The sequence below is a fragment of the Ochotona curzoniae genome, unplaced genomic scaffold (genome assembly GCF_017591425.1).
Source record: "Ochotona curzoniae isolate NIBS_2020 unplaced genomic scaffold, NIBS_Ocur_1.0 contig_66, whole genome shotgun sequence".
Lineage (NCBI taxonomy): Eukaryota > Metazoa > Chordata > Mammalia > Lagomorpha > Ochotonidae > Ochotona > Ochotona curzoniae.
In genome coordinates this window covers 26,361,471-26,383,209 of record NW_024466512.1, presented here as the reverse complement: position 1 = coordinate 26,383,209, position 21,739 = coordinate 26,361,471, and the positions used below count along the sequence as shown (strand labels likewise).

General features: G+C 48.8%; 1 protein-coding gene across 1 annotated transcript in view; it reads right to left on the bottom strand.

The window, feature by feature from the left end:
* Positions 1–4,054: 4,054 nt before the first annotated feature.
* The window catches only part of PDLIM1 (PDZ and LIM domain 1), a 41,538-nt gene continuing 23,853 nt past the window's right edge, over positions 4,055–21,739 (bottom strand). The window contains exons 4-7 of the mRNA XM_040992414.1: positions 19,981–20,180; positions 9,741–9,892; positions 4,883–5,003; positions 4,055–4,522 (exon numbers count right to left, since the gene is read on the bottom strand). Of these exons, the coding sequence (XP_040848348.1) occupies positions 4,336–4,522; positions 4,883–5,003; positions 9,741–9,892; positions 19,981–20,180 (660 nt within the window). The 3' untranslated portion in view covers positions 4,055–4,335. The remainder of the gene's footprint in view (positions 4,523–4,882; positions 5,004–9,740; positions 9,893–19,980; positions 20,181–21,739) is intronic.

Below are 21,739 nucleotides of genomic sequence, written 5' to 3'. Positions count from 1 at the left end.
TCCGGGCATTTCATTGCTCTTTCTCATCATATCCTAATATTGAAACATTGTATTCCTTAGAGACATATGATTTTCCTTTTCCACAAGTCTCATTTTTGTACATTTATTTTTAGGCATTTGTGGAACCACTTACTGATTTTGTCTGATTTTTTTAACCTTTAAACTATGCCTCTGTGGCTTAGTGGCGTGTCTGTTCCCCCAGTGGATATTCAGTCACATGCTAGGTCTGGCCAGAGAGCTCCCGTCAGTGGTTGAGTGGTGGAGGAATCCAGGATGACACCATGTTGGATGTGACAGATCTCTTCTGTGGTCAGCAGGGGGAGGACATTATTGGTATGACCACTGACCGCCACTCTGCCAAGGTGAGCACAGTAGAGCCTGCAGTGGCAACATACAGCATCATGCATTTGAAGGAATTGCACAAAGCATCTGCAGCAGCCTTCATGTGAGCATGGAACTTGAAATGATCAGGCCCTCAGGGAGTGCTGCTTTCCCAGTCCACAGGCAGGGAGCTGGAAGGGAAATGGGGCTGCCAGGATTAGAACCGGCGCCCATATGGGATCCCGGGCGTGCAAGGCGAGGACCTCAACCACTTGTGCCACCGTGCCGGGCCCTACCTTTCCAATTTCTTAATGCAGGCACTAATGTTCTGGATTTTTATCTTCACACTGCTTTTGCTATATCCCCTAAATTATGATTTGTGGTGTTTCCATTTTCATTCATTTCAAGAAATTCCATTTTTTTCTATAACCTGTTATTAATTTAGGATTATGGTTTCAATCTGCATGTACTTACATATTTTCTAGAATTTTTTTGTGTTGCTAATTCCCAGCTTCATTCCATTGTGGTCAGTGAAGATACAAGTTAGTATTTTAATTTTTTTTAATTTGTTAAGACTTGTTTCATATTCTAGCATATGGCCTATCTTAGGGAATATTTCATGTCCTGGTGAAAAGAAAATCTACTCCACAGCTGTGGGATGAAATGTTCTGAAGACATAAGCTTTAAAGATGATTTAGCATTTCTGTCTTGCATATTTTGAATATTCTCTTTGTCGTTTACTTTTGAGTTTAGCCTCAGTGTATCACAGTGAGGATATTTTGTTCTCTGATTTATTCATTTGGAAATCACAGTTCCATTAAGTTAGACAGGGAGAGAGAGAAAGAGATCTCCCAGCCACTGGTTTGTTACTGGGATAGCTTCCATGGCCAGGGCTGGGTCAGGGCAAAGCAAAGAACCCGGAGCTTCCTCTATTAGAGTGGCAAGGGCCTAAACCCTTCATGCCATCCTCTGCTGCTTTTCCTTGGCCGTTAGTAGGGAGTGAGCTGGGTCCATAATGGAGCAGCCAGGACACAAACTGTACCCAAATGAGATGCCTACACCGCAGGCAGCTCACTTGGGGAGTGAATCATTGGACGGAAGATCTTCCTCTCTGTCTCTCCTCTCTGTATATCCGTCTTTCCAATAAAAATTAAAAAAAAAAAAAAAAAAAAACCAATCCTAGGCACTCCATTATGGGCTGCCGGGATCCTGAAAGGTGGCTTAGCTTGCTTTTACATAATGACAGTACTTTTATTTTTTTACTTATTCACTTCCTTCTCTTTCAATATCTTTTTGCTGAATTTTCATACCATACATTGATTTGCTAATTTCATCTAACTTTAGCTATATTTTTTGTATCTGTTGGAAACTTTTCATTATTCATACAATTCCTTATGAAGAACTGTAAGTCAGGCGTCTCCTCCGTCTCCCTTTGTCCATGGTCTGATACTAAAGCACGGTGCTCCTTTGGCGCTGTGCTATTGCCTGGCTTATTAGCCTTTTTGTGTCCTACACTGTTACTTGTGCATCTGAGGAGTTTGTTATTTCTTTCACTTTTACAGGATGATTTCCATGAATTGAGTGTTTCTCCCTGATGATGTGTGCTTTTTGGTATTTATTTTGGTTTCTGTTGCAACCGGACTCTGATAGTCCCTGTGTCGTGAGAGTAGGAGCGGGGAATCTAGGGAGCTCCTCTGGTTGGTCATGGCTGCTGGAATCCCTGATACACAGGTCTGCAGCCATCTCCTGAGGGAGGGACCAGAGTCAGAGGCTTCTCAGGTGCTAGAAGCATGACCTACAGGTATCGCAAGGGAGCCTGGCACACAGGTACCCAGCCACTTGCCAAGTAAAGAGCTGGGGATGTGAGATCAGCATTGGCTCCGTGAGCAGGTTTGGCTCATGGTCTCCCATCCGTGACCAATTTCAGAGCCCCAAGACCAGTGCTAACATGGGGCAGGAGAGGCAGGTGTCCCAAAGAGTAGCTAGATTTGCAAGAGTGGCATTGGCACCAGGACAGAAAAAGCAAGTCCTTTCAGGCTACTCTCCGTTGGCAAGCATTGAGCTGGGCAGGGTGCAGGAAGCCCAGTTCAGAGCTGCCTTGGCAGCTTCTGGGATCGTGTCTGGATCCAAGGCCCGGGGCCTGGATGAGGCACAGAAAATCTGGACCAGAGCCCCCCAAGTGTACAAATGATATGCTGAGCTGGGCACAGCATGGAAGATACATGCCAGAGCCCCAGAAAGTAGGCACACTGGGTTTGATATACCTAGAAAGCCCTGGCAGCTGTGCATGAAAGTGGCAAGAGCCCATGGTGATGTCCAGAGTGATGGGTGGTGTGTAGAAACTCCAGCTACTATAAGTAGGAGGAGTTGGAGCCATGGGGTCCAGAGTTAGATCTGCACTAGTTACACTGCCCAGAGGGAACATACTAACCCACACTTGTTCACACTCCCTACTGTGTGTGAAGGAACCAAACCAAAGCTGGGCAGGGTCACAGCCATCAGTAATGTCTCTAGCATTCCAGGGAGGGAAGGCAGTGGGGAAGCAGATGGTATGCAGGCCCATAGAGGTAGGGATAGGGTCCCAAGGACTGGATATCCCAGCTGCTCTGGAAACACCACATAGAACAGGATGCTTGAGCTGAGCCACCCTTGTGCTGTTGGACTTGGGAGGTCAGACACTTAATGCTGGATGGCAGGACTGTCTGTGGGGTCACTGAGAAAGAGACATGCAGGGGTTTCTGTCCGCACGTGCTGGCCGCCCTCTGACAGCAACTCCCTTCTCTAAGATGGCACCATACTACTACAGCCTGGGCTGCACAGTTGGATCCGGCACCAGGCCTGCCTGAATGAGACTATAGTCAGACAGGACCTTATGGCCCCTGCCCTCTTGAATGAAAGTCTTATGTGTTCTGCCAGGAACTATTTCAAACAGTAAATGCTGAGAAGCTGCATAACCCAACACATGCTTCGAGATAATGCTGACATGGTGGTTCATTCTCTCCAGGGATCGATGAGCTGCAGTGGTTGTGTCTGAAGGGTAACTATGGTTGTCAGTAATCCTTGGAATCTGGTCTCCCATAGTAACAAGACATCTTCTAGCTAAGTCCCACTCCGCAGAGTAACACTGCTGCTGAACAATGTGAATGTCAGACACTGGACTTAGACAAGAGCTGAGAGAAAAAGACCAAAGAAAGTTCTGGAAATCTATAGATGTGCTCTTTGGGAAGGAGGGTTGACTAGAGTGCCCTGTCCACCTCTCTTACCGATCACTCAATCAGCCCCGTGGAACTGGGGCCTCCACTGTTGATGCAAACCACTCCACTGGGGATTACTCATCAGCAGGGTCTTTGGGGAACCGTAGCCAGGGCTCCCAGTCTCTTCTGGGATGAAAACACACTAGCTATTTCCCAGATAGGAAAGCATCAACCACCCTGGGAAGGGACTCATGGAATAATACTCTAAGACCATTTGGTAAAGTTTGACATTCACCATTTCGGAAGTATTTACTTCCTCTGGTAAACCCCAAGAATAGTCAGTTATAAGGAACACATGTCAGTCACACAGAGCGCAGTATCTTAACAGGGGAAGATAATCTGGAGCAAGCTCCAAAGAGATCCATGAAAGAACGTTCAGTGGCCAGTGGCTCACAGCTCCTGGGCCAGCAGCAAACGCAAGACCAGAGGAGTGGCTCGTCTGCCCTGAGGCAAGACACAAATGAGAACCAACACATGTATTGAGTAAAAATGAAGTTTAATCAATATTGAATTCCATTTCATTCAAATTCAGCTGATGTCCTCTGACAGCAGAGAGGAGGTGAGGAAGAGACCCAGCAAGGCTGGCAGGGGACCTGGAACAAGTAACATCCTGTTACTCAGGAAAGCAGTCATGTGGGCACCAGTGGGCGCCAGCTGGAAGGACTCGACCTCCCACACGCACAGCCAAGGAGCAAGGTAAGCAGGGCACCTTCAGGAGGGACGAGAGGACAGGAGGCGGCTGGCTGGGGAAGCTGCTGCCTCACTTGGGGAAGACAGTGACCACGTCGTAGCCCTCTGGGGGTGTGACCCGCTCCCGGGCGTGCTTTTCACAGTAGATCTGGTCCTCCACAAAGAAGTGGCCCTTCTGCTTCAGGTTGGTGCCACAGTCGGAGCACACGTAGCACTCGGGGTGGCGGTGGCGGTCCCGCAGCTTCACAAACATGCCTCTGCAGGAGTGAGGGGCAGAGAGGGTCATCAGGGACGCTGTGAAGAGGCAGGGGTGGTCTCTCTCAAAAATACAGGCCCTCCAGCATAAAGGGGCTTCTCTCTTCTGGGGCCACGGATCGCACTCAGCAGGGCTTGCCCCTTGCCACAGGCTGCCCTATTCACACTGCGTCTACACTTGCAGAACTTGAGGCTTCTGCAGCAAAGGAAAATTCTCACCACCTGCTCCGGGACACACGACCTCCCTGGCCTCTGCTCCACCTGTCCAGGTAGGATTTGCATCTTGCACAGCGCAACGTGCTGCACTTTCCCCCCAGACTGGCTTGAGCCCCTCTTGCCAAGGCTGGGAAGCAGATACTCACACAATGCCAGTGCCACATTTGTCACACATGGGCAACTTCTGAGCAGCGTTTCCAATCGACGCGGCCACTTTGGTGACGGGAGCTTTAACACTTCTGAATCCTGAGGGCTTGTTGGGATCCCCTGCAATGTGGAAAACACTCGTGTTGACCAAGACAGACAGAACCATCTCAAAGCTACCACACAAATGTGAGGGGCAGTAGAGTTCAGCAGATGTATGACTCTGCTGTGTGATCCTGAACAAGCTACTTAGCGTCTCTGGTCCCTCGTTTCACTTTCTATAACACTGGAGAGCATTTGTCCCCTTTCCCAGTATACTTAAGTTGTAGGTCACCCATCCTGTCCAGGGACGCTGTTCAGTGGAGCATGAGCAGAGGCCAGTTCTGCTCTGGCAAAGGCACTCAGCACTCCTGTGTGGTTCGGGCCTGGTTTACGGAGCCTCTGCCCTTTTCCAGCAGAACAGTGAGCCCTAAAGTTCTGTGCTCGTGGCATGAGGCACAGCCCTCTAGAGCCCTCAGTTACCCTCTGCTAACAACAGCAGAACCAGTTTGGGGATCATTTCAGGCTCGTGAAGAGCCACCAGAGGGCGTACTTGCAGGCAACATGACCATACACTAGACCCTTCAAGGGGATTCACGGCTGTTTGTCCAGCTGCTGTCCTGGGGAGCTGGTGAATGCAGAAGTCCGTCTGCCAATACCTGTGTTGGCAGCAGAGATCAGGAAACTACCCTGAGACTCTACAGCTGGGCTCAGGAAGGCTCGGTTCTGCCCGCCCACAGCTGCACCAGCAGCAAGGACGCTGGCGCCCCTTCTACCCCAGAGCCCAAACTTCTTATTTCCTGCTCTTTTCAATCCTTTCTCCCATTCTTGACCACAGAATCAGTTTTGTTCACCATAGATTTTTTCCTCCCCATTAATTTTTTAGATAATACTGTATCAGTTTTTAATCCTTGAGGTTTATTGGTATGCCCTTAAATTCTGTGCCCCAAGCCATGCCTCACTAACCTCACCCTAAGCCTGGCCCTGCCTGAAGGGACTTCAGGTGGTCTGTGTGGGCGCATTCGGCCTCCACAGCCTGCAGCAGCACCGCTCCCTTCCACGGCGACCCTGACCCTGGCACACCACACACAGCCTCCCATCGCCCTTTCAACAAATGGCCTCAGTGAATGCTCGCCAATACCAGGGCTCAGCGAGGCAGATGGCCAAGTGCTTCAGCCGCAGGTGCTCCAAGGACAGCCACGGTCTCATGGGCCAGCCACTTCCCTGACCGCTCCAAGGAAAACAGGCATTAGGGTCCCCTCCCCCCATCCCGTGGCATCTGGACGGGCGCCGGTCGGTCCTGTCGCAGTCATGGAGAAGGTAACGCTGCAATCTAGGGAGAGGTAAGGGGGAGCCATCGAGGCCTGCCATCTCCCTGTCCTGTTTTAGCAGACTCTGAATTCTCTCTGAAGATGACGTGGAACCTAAGTGACTCTGTGGCCGTGTGACAAACCATTGCAGTGGAGTCGGAATGTGGAAATCACAGAAAGACAACGGGTTCATCTCAGAATGTTTCTATCTGCCTTCTTGCTTCCCTCTGCCTGCGAGCCAGCTGCCATGCTGGGCCGCGAAGGAACCTCAGCCTGTGGATGCTCCGTGCTCAGGGTAGGTCCTCCCCTGGGAGCTAGGTCTTAGTGTGGGCAGGGAGCTTTACAGTGAAAGGTCTCACACCCACTTATTCCAAGTCACAACCTCCCGCACATTGGACCAACCTGTCAGCCTCCGGGGTCGGCCCCCAGGTCATCTGTCAAGCCTAATGCTGGAACTTAATGCAGAGGACGGGTCCTACAGCCCCAACTAAAGAGGTGCTCCAAAGAGGGAAATGGCTGTCAGCCAAGTGTCTCATTTAGCATAAAGGAAGCACCTTTTCTCCTTATTTCCTAGAGGTTTAAATGATAACTTTCTCTAAAGGACCAACACAAATGGGGGAGGAAGCAGAGGCTTCCAGTGGAGTCGGCGGGAATCTGCAGTTTCCCTTAAAAGCCGCATCTTCAGTGGGAAGTGAAAGAAGATCACCTACCCAGGGCACACGTAGCCTGACCCTCCCTCTGCAGCCTGCGGGGGCAGCTCGTTCTTTTTTCTCTGGGTCTGTCTGTCTCCTCTCTCATTCTCTCTTTCAATATCTTTTCCCTGTTTCTCCATGTGGCTTCCTCTTTGCTCTTCCAACTACATCTCTCTCTCCCCTACCCCATCTTTTTGTCTCTCTCCCTATCTCTCTATTCTGTCTTTTCTCCCTCTTTGTCTTCTATATTCTTTTTTCTGTTCTTTCTTTTCAGTCTCTGCCTTCTCTCCACCCTGCCTTCAGTCTGTTTTTCCTCTCTTCTCAGATTCTGTGCCTCTCTGGCTGGCTGTCTTTCTCTCTCTCTCAAAAAAAAAGAGAGAGAGAGAGAGAGAAAGGCAGGTCAGATTTACAGAAAAAGATCTTCCATCTAATTATTCCTTCCTCAAGTGGCCACAACCAACCAGTCAGGCTGCTCTGAAGCCAGGAGCCTCTTCCGGGTCTCCCACATGGGTGCAGGGTCCCAAGGCTTTGGGCCGTCCTCCACTGCTTTCGCAGGCCACAAGCAGGGAGCTGGATGGGAAGCTGGGAAGTAGAGCAACTGGGACACGAGCCAGCACTCCGAAGAGGGATCCTGGTGCTCGCAAGGTGAGGATTCAGCCACTGAGCCATCTCTCCTGGTCCATTAACTTCCTTCTTTCCTCTCTCATCTATTCTCTGTCCTGATGCTCCTCCCCGTCTCAGTCGCTGTCTGTGTGTCTGCTCTCTCCTCTCCCCCTTCCCTCACTATCTGCCCCCCTTTGTGCATCCCTTCCTGTCTGACGCTCTTCTCTTCTTTGTATTTTCTTTCAGCCTTTTTCCCTGTGACTTTTTATCTTCTGTTTCTTCTCTGTCCATATTTGTCTTACAGACTCTTCTGCCTTGCTCCTCTCACTTCTTATTCTGTCTCTTTCAGTCTGTTTCTCTCTTCTCTTCATCCTGTCTCTCTCACCATCACCTCCCTCTGCTAGTTGTCTGTTTCCCTTCAGTTTCTCCTCTGTTCCTATCTTCTCTCTTAACCCTCTTCTTTCTCCTCTCTATTCTTTTTCTTCCATCTCCTCTCTCTCTGCCTTCTGCCTTGTCTCTCTCCCCTTTGTCTCCCTTCTGTTTCTTTCCCATCTCCTTATCTCTCTCCTCGTCTCTTCCTCCTTCTCGGATTCCCTCCTCCATGATGCTCTGCTCTCTATTCTTCCTTCTGAGTCTCTTCTCTTATTGTCTGATTCCCTTATCTCTGCCTCACTCCCTTCTCCGTCTCTCCTCCCTAACTCTCTCCTCTCTGACCTGCGTCTCTGAGATCCTGTCTGTCCCCTCTCCCCCACCACCACTTCTCTTTGTCTCTGTCCATCTCTCAGCACAAGGAGGGAAGAAAAAGAACTGTCAATGGCAAGACTCCAGTGAGAGACAGGAGCAAAGGGCTGGCCATCACAGGGACCAGGAAATGTGAATCCTAACTCTCCAGAAAAGTAGACCTTACACCCCCTGGAGACAACAATGAACAGCGAGCCGAATAAGGGAAACTGAGGGAGGGCTGCCACTATGCAGATCCCCTGCGGAAGGAGCAGGAAGCATGCCCTGGATATCAACCTAACACAGGATGATGCAGGGTGACCTTGCACCTGTGAGCCATCAAGTTCATCCCCTGGACAAGCTAAGGCTGACCTGCGCACCCTTGCTGGTGTTTCTATGGATTAGGGACATGTGTGTCCCAGAGCTCGGTGCATCAGGTGGGGGAGACCTGGTGGAAGGCAGGTGTCTGGGAGCGTTACCCTCACTGATGAGGGTTATTAGCAAACAGCAAACCTGAACCCTGCTCCAGCTTCCTATCTTAGGCCACCCTGAGATCTCTTCTGAAAACTCTCCTGCTACTGCCACCCTCATCCCATGCTGGCCCACCAGGGCCACCTGACCTTGGTCTGCCTGCCTCCCAAGCCGTGGCCTAAGGAGGCCTCTTTCCTTGAGAGTAATCAGTTTCAGGCATTTTGTCACCTCAACAGAACACATACCAATGCAGGGGTTCCGCACCATCAAGCCTCAAAGACAATTGCAGAAAAAAAGATGGCCCCAGATGGACAGGGGAGAAAAGCAGTCTGGGAGTATGCGGAGTCATGGCTACAGGGTAAAGTGAGGCCATGGCCACCTGTGGGCTACCAGGGTCTCAACCCACCCTAGAGCAAGGACACATGTAGGACCCAAAGGGAGAGTGGGCAGCCACCTTTGTGGGCTGCTGCCCCATTTTCACTTAGCTTCTCATCAGCCCCATCTGGGCCCCTGCATGAGTGTGCTGGGTGCGCCCAGCTTATATACCAGGGGGGCATGGTCAGGAGGGCAGCTATCCACTGCCTCTGTAGAAATTTCTGACACTGGGCCCAACGCAATAGTGTAGCAGCTAAAGTCTTCACCTTGAACGCTCCGGGATCCCATATGGGCGCCGGTTCTAATCCCATTGGCTCCACTTCCCATCCAGCTCCCTGCTTGTGGCCTGAGAAGGCAGCCGAGGACGGCCCAAAGTTTTGGGACCCTGCACTCTCATGGGAGGCCTGGAAGAGGCTCCTGGCTTCAGATCGGCTCAGCTCCAGCTATTGCGGCTGCTTGGGGAGTAAATCATCGGATGGAAGATCTTCCTCTCTGTCTCTCCTGCTCTCTGTAAATCTGCCTTTCCAATAAAAATAAATCCTTAAAAAAAGTTTCTGGCACCTTTCTCCCAGTACATCCAGTGCACTTTCCACCTTGTGCAGGGCTGCACCCCACTGTGTCAGCCCTGATAACCCTGATGGCCCCATTACCTTTTTCCTCTGACTCCAGGATTTCCTGCAGGACCAGGAATGATGTGGACTGCTTTGGGGGCTCATTCAACTCCTGCTTCTCCTGCAGCATCTTGTAAACTTCCGATTCTTTGTCGATGACGAGGCCGCCTGCAGGCTGTGGATGGTCTAAGCTGCAAAGAATGTTTGGTAACTCATTAGGCCCAGTGAAAAATCAAAGAAAACTTCACCACGCCCCTGCGCCCAGCAAAGACCCGAGACTTCTGCCCATGCCTAAAGAGTCTGCCCTCCGCGCTCTGGGGCTGTTTTTTTCCAAGGGTAATTCAGTGGCTTGGTGACCTTATCCATGGGACAGCAAGGCGCTACATGTTGCTCAGTCACACAAGCAACACCATCAGGAGAAAATTGAGAGCAAGGTGACCACTTGGCCATCAACTGAGCACCCTCGGTAGACCACATGCATTCTTAGCAGAAGTCAGGGGTCCCTCACTGGATCCCCTGCAGGGGCTTTCCTGGAAGCTCCTCTGAGTCCTTAGGACAGTCTGCTCAGACAACCTCGGCTGCCTCTCCTAGTTCCCAGGGCAGTGGCTAGGATGGAGCCCACAAGTGGTCTGTACGTTGCCACGCACCAAGCTGGGTACTGGGCAAGCTGCACCTTGACCCCCACAGCTGCCTCCTGTCACTCTAGGGACCCCAGAACAGGAGGAGAGTCACTACTGCGGGAACTGGCTCCCCTGGGCTCCAGTGGCAGGTGTCCCTGGCTGCCTGCTCACAAGGAAAGGTATAGTGTAGCCAGGAGAACAAGGCAGTCAACCTGATCTGGAGGCCTGGCCCAGCCCAGGATCAGAGCTCAGCAGCTACTACCAGCTGAGAGAACGGTCACCACGCAGTGACCACAACTGTTTGCCTCCTGCTCCTACTGACACACAGGGGGTCCCTAGAGTCACCTCCCAGGCTCTCATCATCTTCCGTTCACCTCAGCTGCTGCTTCACAAGCCCCCACCTGGCAGGGAAAGCATGCCCAGTGAAATCACAAGCCAACATCAAGTGAGCTGCTGGCAGTGCTGAAACCTGGCATGGAAGGGTGGGCTTCTGTGAGTTACCATCTCTGAAGATGAGACTGTATGCTTTCCAGCCTACCTGGCTCCCCCTGCCCCGAGCTTGCAGAAAATGAGCAGGTGCACAATGAATTAGATGTTCATTCACTTGCTTTCCACATTCCATTTCTTTGTAATTAGTTCACATTCCATTTCTAAAAGAAAACAGGTATATGTTTTCCCTGTGCAATTTTCGCTAAGGCTCCTCTCCCTTTCTTTCCTCCTCCTCTTCTCTACTGGGCAGCCAGAACTGTCTCCTGGGACCTTCAAGGGTGCAGATCCCCAGAGAAAAGCCATTACACAATGAAGACTCAGGCGACTCCCTCTGATTCCAACCTTGCTCCCACGATAAGAACATGCCTCCGACGAGTGCCAGGCTTTGCTGCCACCCAAGAAGGTGGAAACTGAAGCAGAAAGACCCATATCCAACAACTTGTCCATCCTGCCAGCTGTAGCTGGGGCAGGGAAGGTAGGCACCCTGTGTTCCAGGCGGGCTCCAGCTATCTTGGCTTCTGTTCCTCTCCCTCCACCTGCACACTGTGCGAGCCCCACAGAGGCAGGTGCTAGAGCCACACCGACTTGTTTTAACCATAGTCTTCCTCTGGCACACCACCTCAGGGTTGCATGTCTGACTTGGAACTTGACCTATTATAAATGTATTATACTATTTTCGACAAATCTTTTTTTCTATTACACTTAGAACTATTTTAAAGTCAGGAACAGACCATGGAATGTTCTTGGGAAGAATTTTTCTTCTTTGGGGTATGTTATGTCTGGAAGCTACCAAGGGAACACTAAAAATGACAAACCCAAACCACAGGATCATCACAGTCTTCCAACAAACAGCCCTGGAATGAATTTCTATGCTTAAGGGAGGAAAAAAGATAATATACTGCTTACTCTCATGGCCTAGTATTATGGTATAGCAGGTAAAATTGTCACCACCTGCAGCCCATGTGGCACAAGTTCACGTCCTACTGCTGCTCTTCTGATCAATCTCCCTACTAGTGATCTGGGAAGATGGCCAAAGTTCCCGGGCCCCTGCAGCCATGTGGAGAGACCTGAAAGAAACTCCTGGCTCCTGCCTTCAGCCTAAATGTTGCAGTCAGTGCAGCAGATGATCAATCAAAATCTGTCTCTCCCCCTTAACACTTTCAAATCAAAATTTTTTTTTAATTAGGCAGAAAAACAGGAGATATCACAGCAAACCCTGCTAATACCAAATGGTTACAAAAGGAGACACAGGGGCAGGCACTGGTCTTAACAGGAAGATAAAGCATTCCCCATATCCGAGTGCGAGTGCATGGGTTCAACCACCAGCTCCGCCCAGACTCCACCTCCCTGCTGACGCAGACCCTGGAAGCCAGCCTTGATGGCTCAAGTGGTTAGGTCCCTGAGTTCAAATCTCCTGGCTCTGGCTTGGCCCAGTCTTAGCAATTATGGGAATTTCCGATGAATGAGCAAATGGGACCATATGTGTTTATCTCTAGTATTTTTTTAAAAAGCATGATAATTTAGATGATATAAGCCAATTTCTTGGAAGCCTTATCTCTACAACTCATCCAAAATGAAATGATCACTTGAATAACCCTAAAGCCACTGAGCACATTATTGAAATAATTTTTAAATTACTCAAAAAGATGTCCAGTCTCTGATGGCTTAACTAAAGAATTTTAACAAACATTTTAAAGAACAAAGCCTGCACAAATTCTTGCAATAAAACAGAATACTTCCCAAATTTTTTATACAATTGAGCTTAGCCAAAAGGCCGAAAAGCAATGCCAACTTGTTTTATAAAACTAGTATCACCTGACACCAAAACTAGACAATTATGGTACCAAAAAAAGAAAACCACAGCCTAATATTCCTCATTAATACAGATGGAAAACTTCTGAGATTGTAAATAGAATTGAACAATATATAAAAAGAATGAAAGCCTACGACGAAGTACTTTATGAAAACAAAGCTGGTCTGATACTAATTAATCCATCAACATAATCACATCAAACTAAAAATACTAAATGTAATCCCCTAAATAAGAACAAAGTTCACTCTATCTGCATGTGACAATTTTCTACATAAAAAATTGCAAGTTACCAAGATAGGATTAGCAGGTGGATTTGATACATCAAAATAACCAAGCATATTCAGAATAACCAGAAATAACCAAAATGACCGAACAACCAAAATACATAACCAAAACACACAAAAAAACCCTGATATTATTTATGTTGCAATGAACACATGGATAACCAAATGTTAAAAACATTATTTACAACTGCTCAAAAAGATTTACCCTCCTACTTTGGTGTAAATTTAACACTCATTTATGGGATTCACATGCTGGAAAGAGAAAAATACTTAGAAGTTATAAGCTTCAAGTATATCAAGATGAGGAACTGGAAAACAGAAGTGTTCATTCTCTCCAAACTAATTTGCAGGTTCACCATGATTTGTATTAAAATTTCAGCAATATTAACATATACAGACAATATTATTCTAAAAGTCATATAAAAACAAGAACTAGAATGGTTCACTTTTTAAATATAAGAAAATGGTAAAAAAAAAAATAAGTTTTGTTATCCTTTCTTTAAAAGATGTGTCTTATTCATTTGAAAGGCAGACTTTCTGATGAAGACACACAGAGCTCTTCCATCTGCTGGGTCATTTCCCAAATGGTCGAAATAGCCAGGGCTGGACCAGACCACAGCCAGGAGCGTCTGTGGCTCTCCCACATGGCTGCAGAGGCCCAAGTACTGGGGCTGTCTTCCAGTGCTTTTGCAGGCTCATTAGCTGGGAGCTGGATCAGAAATAGAGCAGGTGGGACTCAAACTGGTGCTCATATAGGATGCCAGTGTTACAGGCTGAGGCTTAATCCATTATACCACAACACCAGCCACAAGATCTTATATAACTACAGCAATTAATGGAAAGATAAATACATCAAATGAACAGGACAGAGAACACAGAAATAAACCCTCATAAACATGCACAACTGTTATTTTACTAAAAGTGTGAAGAAAAGCAGTTTAATAGAGGAAAGATGGTCTTTTGGGCAAATGGCACAGTGATGATCATATTACTACCTCATTTACAAATTAATTTAAAATGCATCAAAAACCTCAATGTAACAAGTTAAACTAGGTGGGGCTGCTACCCACAATGCCAGCATCCCAGGTGGGCATGCTAGTCCTGGGTGCTCCACTTGCAATACAGCTCCTTGCTTAATGGCCTGGGGAAGGCAGCAAAAGATGGCCCAAGGGGCCAGCACCACAGCACAGCAAGCTAATCCTCTAAGCTGCAGCGCTGGCATACCCTATGTTGCTCTGTTCATGTCCCACCTGCTCTACTTCCGATCCACCTTCCTGCCTGTGGCCTGGGAAAGCAGTAGAGGATGGCCCAAGTCCTTGGGCCCCTGTATGCATGCAGGAGATCTGGAAGAAGCTCCTGGCTCCTGGCTTTGGAGTGGCTCGGCTCCAGCCACTAGGGCTACTTGGGGAGTGAGCCAGTGGATGGAAGATCTTCTCTCTGTATAATCTGCCTTTTTAAATAAAAAATAAAGTAAATCTAAAAAATAGAAAAGATCAACAGATTGAAAAGGTAAGTAATAAAATGGAGAATATGCCTGAAAATCATGTATCTAACAGTGGTCTAATCTCCAGAACATAAAGAACTCCTACACTATGGCCTAGTGGCTGTAAGCTATGGCCTTAAGCCAGCACCTGCATGGCCATTATCCCGTGTGAGAGTCGGTTTCAGTCCCAGCCGTTCCACTTAATGAAACATGGCCCAATCCTTGGACCCCTACCACCCACACGGGAGACCCAGATGAAGTTCCTGGCTTCAGCCTGGCCCAGCCCTGGTAGGGACAGCCATTTGGAAAGTGAACAAGGCCGACAAGAGATGGCTCACTCTCTCTGTCTTTCAAAACCATAAAAAAGTTATCTTCTACAACAAGAAAAAACTCAATGTAAACATGTACAAGGCACTTGAACAGACATTTCTCTAAAAAAGTTAAACAAATGTCCAATAAACATAAGATATTCATCATTAAACATCTCAGATATGTTAATAAAAAAAAACAAACTGAAATATCCCCTCACACGCACTGGTACCATCAATATATAAAAAAAGTGTTAAAGATGTAGAAAAATTGAACCCTTGTGCATCACTGTCAGGAATATAAAATGTTGAAGCTGTTGTAGGAAATGATACAATGTTCCTCAAAAACTCAAGACAGAACTTTTTAAAAGTATTTGTTTATCTGAAAGAGAGAATTACGTCGAGAAAGAGGCAAAGAAAAAGATGTATTCTGTGTACCTCATGGGTATTGGGGCACAAATATTTGGGCCATTGTTCACTTTCCCAGGTGCATTAGCAGGGGGCTGGAAGAGAAGTGACGCACCCAGGACTCAAACTGACACCTGTTTGGCGTGCTGGCATCACAGGTGGTACCATAATGCCACAGCATCAGCACCCCTCTAAACTAATTGAATATGTGATACAGGGTGGGGAACCAGGGGCTTGGGAGAGGGGGGCCGTTACAGAGTTTCAGTTTTATAAGATTTGGCAGTTGTAGACATGCGTTGCCCACCCATGTATATACTGTGCAATACAATCAAAACCAGTTAAGATGGTGAATTTTAGATTGCATGTTTTCAGTCACAATCTAAAAAACAAAACAAAACAACAACAAAAACCACAACCTGGGCCAGCATTGTGGTATAGTGGGTATAGTCGCCTCCAGCAATGCTGGCATCCCATATGGACAACTGGTTCAAGTCCCAGCTACTCCACTTCCCATTTGCCTTCCTGCTAATGGCCTGGGAAAACAGCAGAAGACGGTCCAAGTGCTTGTGACCCTAACACCCATGTGGGAGACAGAGAAAAGGGTCGTGGGTTCAGCCTGGCTCGGCGCTGGCCCCTGCAGCCAGCTGGGGAGTAAATCAGCAGATGGAGGCTCGCTCTCAGTGTGACTTTGGTTCTCTGAAACACATTCAAATAAACTAACCTTAAGGACAAGAGAAAAAAGGAAAGAAAATAGGAAAAACAAGCCCTTGGAACAAGGCAGGAGGGAGGACAGACTCTTGATTTAAAAAACCCAAACAATAAATCTCCAGTGAATTATGCTGAGTTTAAAAAATAAAAAGCCAATTCCAGAAAGCCACATACTTTATGATTCCACTAATAAAGCATTTCTGAAATAACAAAACTGTGGAAATGGAGCACAGACTGGTGGGTTGCCAGGGGTTCAGGAGGCCATGGGACGGAGAGGAGAGAGTGTGGCTCTCCAAGAGACCACAAGAGATCTCGGGCTGCAAATGGTCTAGGTCCTAACTGTACTGATGCCAAAACCCTGGTTTAAACACCACTCTGGTTTTCACAATGTCACCTCTGAGGGAGACGGAGAACGGGTGTAAGAGATCTTGATCTTCTACAACTATGTCTGAACTGTAATTATCTGAAGATAAAAACCCCAGTTCAACTTAAGAAACCTTTTCCTCAAATGGTAGAAACTGGGAGAGGTATCTGTGGTTAAGACACTACACAAAAATATCTGGGTTCAGGTTGTACCTCCACTCCCCATTCCAGCTTCCTGCTAACGCTCACCCTGGGAGGCAGCAGGTGGCGGCTGACGCAACTGGGTCTGTTTCACCCACATGGAATACTGATTGAATTCTCTAGGCTCTGGCTTTACCCCGGCACAGCCCTGCCCACTGCAGACATCTGAGGAATAAACCAGTAACTGGATGATGTCTTTCTCTGCACCCCCACCTCATTAAAAAACAAAACAAAGCAATGGTGGAAGTGCTAACTGAAAATGACAGATTTTAGTTTTTGCTTTATGTGGAAGTGGGGACAAGGGAAGTAGGATGACTCAGAAAAATCTCCTTCACACCTCACATCCCAAGACTGACAGTCTGGGTTTGAGATGCCCTGGCACACAAGACAATGCATCCCGGATCAGCCGGTGTGATCAACATTGGAAGAGGAGCCAGCCTGGACCCTCCCTAAGTTTCATTTCTCAGCAGTCTACATGTTGGTCCTGTAAGAAGAAACCCGTTAAGTAATTACAGGTCCCCAGAGAAAAAGAATAAATCACCTGATCCCAGGCCATCCGGCTGTGGGCTGTGGGCAAGGCTGACCGCAGGGACAGGCGGCCACCTGACAAAAGAGGTCTTCTGACCTAGTGCCAAGTGATTCAGGGCGAACGTCATCCCTCTGACATCATCTTACCGAGGACAATGCATGCCTTTCTTTGCACCACACCAGCTCAGCAGTCTGCCTCATGAGTAGGAAAGTATGTGAAGACACCATGTGGAAGAGCTGCTACCTCGGGACTAAGGTGGAAGTACAGTGTCAGGAGAGCTCCACCAGGTCCTCCACCAGGAAGCTGATGTACTGTACCGGCTGGTCAGGACCCCAAATCCTCACAAGATCTTCTCTGTAACATTTACTTATCTCAGAAGCCCCAGGACCCGGAAGTGCAACAGCCCCTAGGGGACAGTGGACTCTGTAACACCTGGCATTCACTGAGCCCCAAGCTGGGGCAGGGCACCATGCTGAGTGCGCTGCAATATAGCTCCCCACGTGCTCTCACCAACCAGGGATGCAGCGAGTGCCTACACCACCTCGGAGAGCAGAAGACAGTTTCGGAGAAGTTCAGCTTGCCCACAGACACACCGCTGGTAAAAGACTGCGCTCAGGCCCCTCTGTCTACACAGCCATGGGCAGCGCCAGAGATGGGCCTAGGAGCAATGGCATCCAGCTGTGCGTTAAGCCCAGTGACAAAGCATCCAAGAGAAGCTGTGAGCTTCCTGCTGCACTGAGCCGATGTGCCTTAACACACCCATCAGACACAAAAGGAGCAAGCTAAGGCTCTCCCCTTAGCCCTGTGTCCCGGCTGGAAGGGCACAGGGGGAGCCCCCTCGCTTGCCCTCCTGTTGACAGCACTGTCTCTGCTCTGGAATGACTGGGGACAGGGATGTAGCTCCATGAAGACCTCCGAGATGCAGGCCCACACACACAGGATGGCACAAAGCAGCCCAGGCAAAGCCCAGGGGAACGAGTGATGACCTCAGATGCAAAGTATGCAGTGAGCCAATTCTGGAAGCTCAGCGACTTTCAGACTAAACAGCGGGGGCGAGCAAGTTCTCAGCTTCATGCTGACTGTGTCAGCAAGGTATACCCGGTGGCTGCTGGGTTTGCAGGGGAATCATTCACTGCTAAGAATGTTCTAGGAACAGATCAGCAAACAGAGACCACCCCCACCCCTCCACATGCACGCACAGGCAGCACGGCTTGTTGGGGCAGCTCCTTTTGGCTTCCGCTGCAGGTGTTCACACTGCCCCCGAATTCACCTCCAGAGAGTCAGGACAGAGCAGAGGCTGGGTCCCCTCTGTTGAGACAATTTTAACCAAGACACCGAAGCTGACAGAGCCTGGAACAGAGGCCTCCAAGTCCCTAGACATGATCATTCCAGAAGCGGGGAGGGGAGCAGGCAGGGAGCATGAGAGAAGAAAGACGACATTAAGGAAGGAAAAATAGCCAAGGCCACACTAAAAATACATCCCAGGCACATATTTCTCCCAATGCATAGCAACTCTTTCAATTAAGGATGTGTCATTTCCTGGGTTATTAAATCCAGATCATGGAACATTCCACTCTGGGACCGTCACAGGGGGTCACGTTCTCAGCCTCCCCCAGCACACACAAAGCAGGGAGAAAAGGGGCCCATGGCTTTTCACTAAGCTGCCTGCAAGCTTCCCTTCAAGGTGCCTGTGGAAGAAAGCTTGGGGACCCAGTATGGGGCGCTTCCTCAAACACCCCAAGTGTCCATGGGGTCACCCAAAAGTACACCATCATTTTGAGCTTGGGTCTTGCAGGAACCAGAATTTTGAGGGGAAAGTAGCAATCACTTTGCTTTGGTTGCTATGCCAAGCGTCAGTGACCTTCAAGGTCTTCAATATCCCAAGTCATACAGTTCAAAGCCCAGTGTCCTCCTGGGGTCAGGCCACCGAGACCCACACACTGCCAGCGCCCACTAACGTGTCTGTCTGCCCAAAGGGAAAATGAGACGGACCCTACACACACAGCCTGTGCTCCTGGATGGCAGACTCTGCCACAAACAGCACAGAAGTAGTTTGGAACCTCAGCCTCTCTCATTTGCATTTGAAGCAGTTTGCTTTGCAGCTTCAATGTGCCAGGAATCAACTGCAAACTGAAGACGCCAAGAGCAGTACGAAACACTGTTTCCCAACACGATTTCAATGTCATCAACATTTACACGTCAGGAAATTTCAGGAAAGAAAAAAACTTTCTAACTTGCGTTTCAGAAACAGGAATCCCAGGCCCACGTACAGCATCCAGCTACAGTCCAGGAGCAGAACTCACTGAGGTCGAGGCATATGCCCTTGCCTGCCCTGGCCTTTGCCGGCAGCCTCCTCTCTCTCAACTCTGCATCCTGTGACCTTGGCTGTGGGCTGCTGTTTTCCCAGTGTGTCTAGATGCATGTTCAAAGATGAGCAATGGACAGTGGGTCTCCTCTGCTGAGAAGATCCATGAGAAAGGCAGCCATGAGCAAATGGTCCATGACAGATGGGCAACACCTGCCCATCCGCGGCCCCACTCCCCTTGCATCTCCTCCGTGGGTAAGACCACTACAGCCCTCCACTCAGAATCTATTCCTACAGAATGACATTCATGCCTCCAGCAACTTTTTACTATTTTTGGTCCACTCTGGTGAAGAGCAAACACTGCTTCAGTACAATTGTGGTTCCAATGGTGAACACACACGCAATTCACACGAGATTCTCTCAAATCGTCCCCAGCTAGAAAGACTGGACAATGTCAAGTGGATATCAAGGGCTGATGAGGCAACATCAGAAGAGGACAACCATCATAGAAATCAGGACAAAAGTCACTGAAGTTCTCAATAGTCACACGATCTGATTGTGTCCTAAGGCTACTTCACAGTACTTATTTCTTAATACAAGCCTACAAAGCTGGAGGTTTCCCATTTTCACAGGTCTGGAAAATGGAATGAATACAGCAAACATGGGAACTTCTCTCCTCCTCCTTACACTTTCCTGGGTGAGCCTGGTCCTGGCTTTAGAAGACCTCATCCAGGACTGGCCTGGAAGGGAACTCCCCAGCCTACTTACGGTCTGCTGTTGGTCTCCTCCCCACTGGGTGCAGTCCTCGCCTCCAAGGCACTGTTGAAGGTGGAGATGTTCTCTGAAGAGTAGAGGCCAACTGGGTTATTGTACTGGTTGGTGATGACCCTGGGGGCAGTGACGGAGGCAGGCGAGGCAGTGAAGGGCATGGCACTTCGGTTGTGGGCGCTTCCTATGTGCAGGACCTCCTGCAGGCAGAGATCAGAAGTGAAATCAAGGGAACACCCAATGTGCATCCCCTTGATGTGCAGTGCCAGCTGAGCGCCAGGGACAGGGACTCTGACACACCCGTCAAGGCACACGGGCAACTACAGCAGGAACAAGTCTCTCAGGAAGGCCCCTGTGCAAGTCCACACATGGGGTATCAGCTCTGTCCCCCGACTTCCCTGAGGCCTAGGAAGACCTGATTTCCGCAGGGTACCCCACAATAGCACACCCCTGGCTGCCCTGGCTATGGAATCCAGACGAGAGCTAAAATACCTTTTATGGCCCCGTTCCAGAGAAAGTAAACATCCAGAAGAGAGGAGCAGGTGGTCTTTTATCTGTGCACTGCAGATGATAGAAGGTGGTGATAAAACTCCTGCAACTGAGCAAGCAAGATCCGCAAGACAGGATTGCGCAGCCACAGAGGGTAACAGGCCCTGGCTACAGAGACTGCCTCCACCCTGAACAGAAGAGGGACAACAAGAGTTGGGATCCACTGCTCCCTGTGGAGAAGGACCAGGTTAACTAGATAGAAGGGAGACGGCACCTGCTACAGGGGATGCCAGAAGGAGCTGGTGTTCTCATTCACCTCTGTCTGTGGCCTCCACTCAACCCTGGATCTGTGACAATGTTTCACTCAAACAGCCAAAAACACTTTCTAAACCAACATTCCCTCCAAAAAAATCACAGCCTTTCCAATGACTCAGCCGGCAAAGTCCTACCCAAAGCATGAAGGTTTTAGATCTACCCCACCTTCCAGGCCACAAGTGCTGTGAGCAGCCTGCCCGAATTCAGCCCATGCCAGATCTCAAAACTGTGCCAGGCCTAGAACAGCTGCCTCCGAAAGACTTCCTGTCTTGCTGCGGCTCTTCCTCCTTTCTGTTACACCCTCAAATGTTTCACGTTTCTTAGAAAACACAATGCATGAAAACAAACAGCTTGCTCACTGTGTACACAACATGAAGATATTTTTAAGACAAAGAGTTCTTTCTCTCTATTCAAACACTTTCACTTCCTCTGTAACAAGTCAGAGCCAGTGAGGTTTTACTCTATAAATTCCACTAGACAAAAGCTGTGTTCTCACAAAGCAGGTGTGTGTAACATGGCAAGAAAAATGCCAGCAGTCATCAAGCAATGGCAAAGTCCATTGGACAGCACAGCTACTCAAAGCAATCAGATGAAGTCAGATCTACGGAGGGTGGCCTGGGACTTGTGCCCACATGCATATGGCACTGTGGGCAGGCACAGGGCTGAGGCCGATGCCCACCTTTCTTATTCTTGGCCTCCCCCAGCAATCCTTGGGCTCAGCATTCAAGGCTGAGCGCCTAAGAGCCTGCACTTTCCTGCCTTGGCTCAACTTGTCCAGCTACTTCCCCTCCAGTCATGGCTCAGTTAAACCTCTCTTATTTTCTATATTCATTTCTTCCTTTTATCTAACTGTCCCATTTTTTTTCCTTTTATATAACTCTCCCTTTTGCCCTCAGTTCTAGCTTCTATAATTACCTTAATTGCTTTATCTTTCTTTTATATAACTGTCACTTCT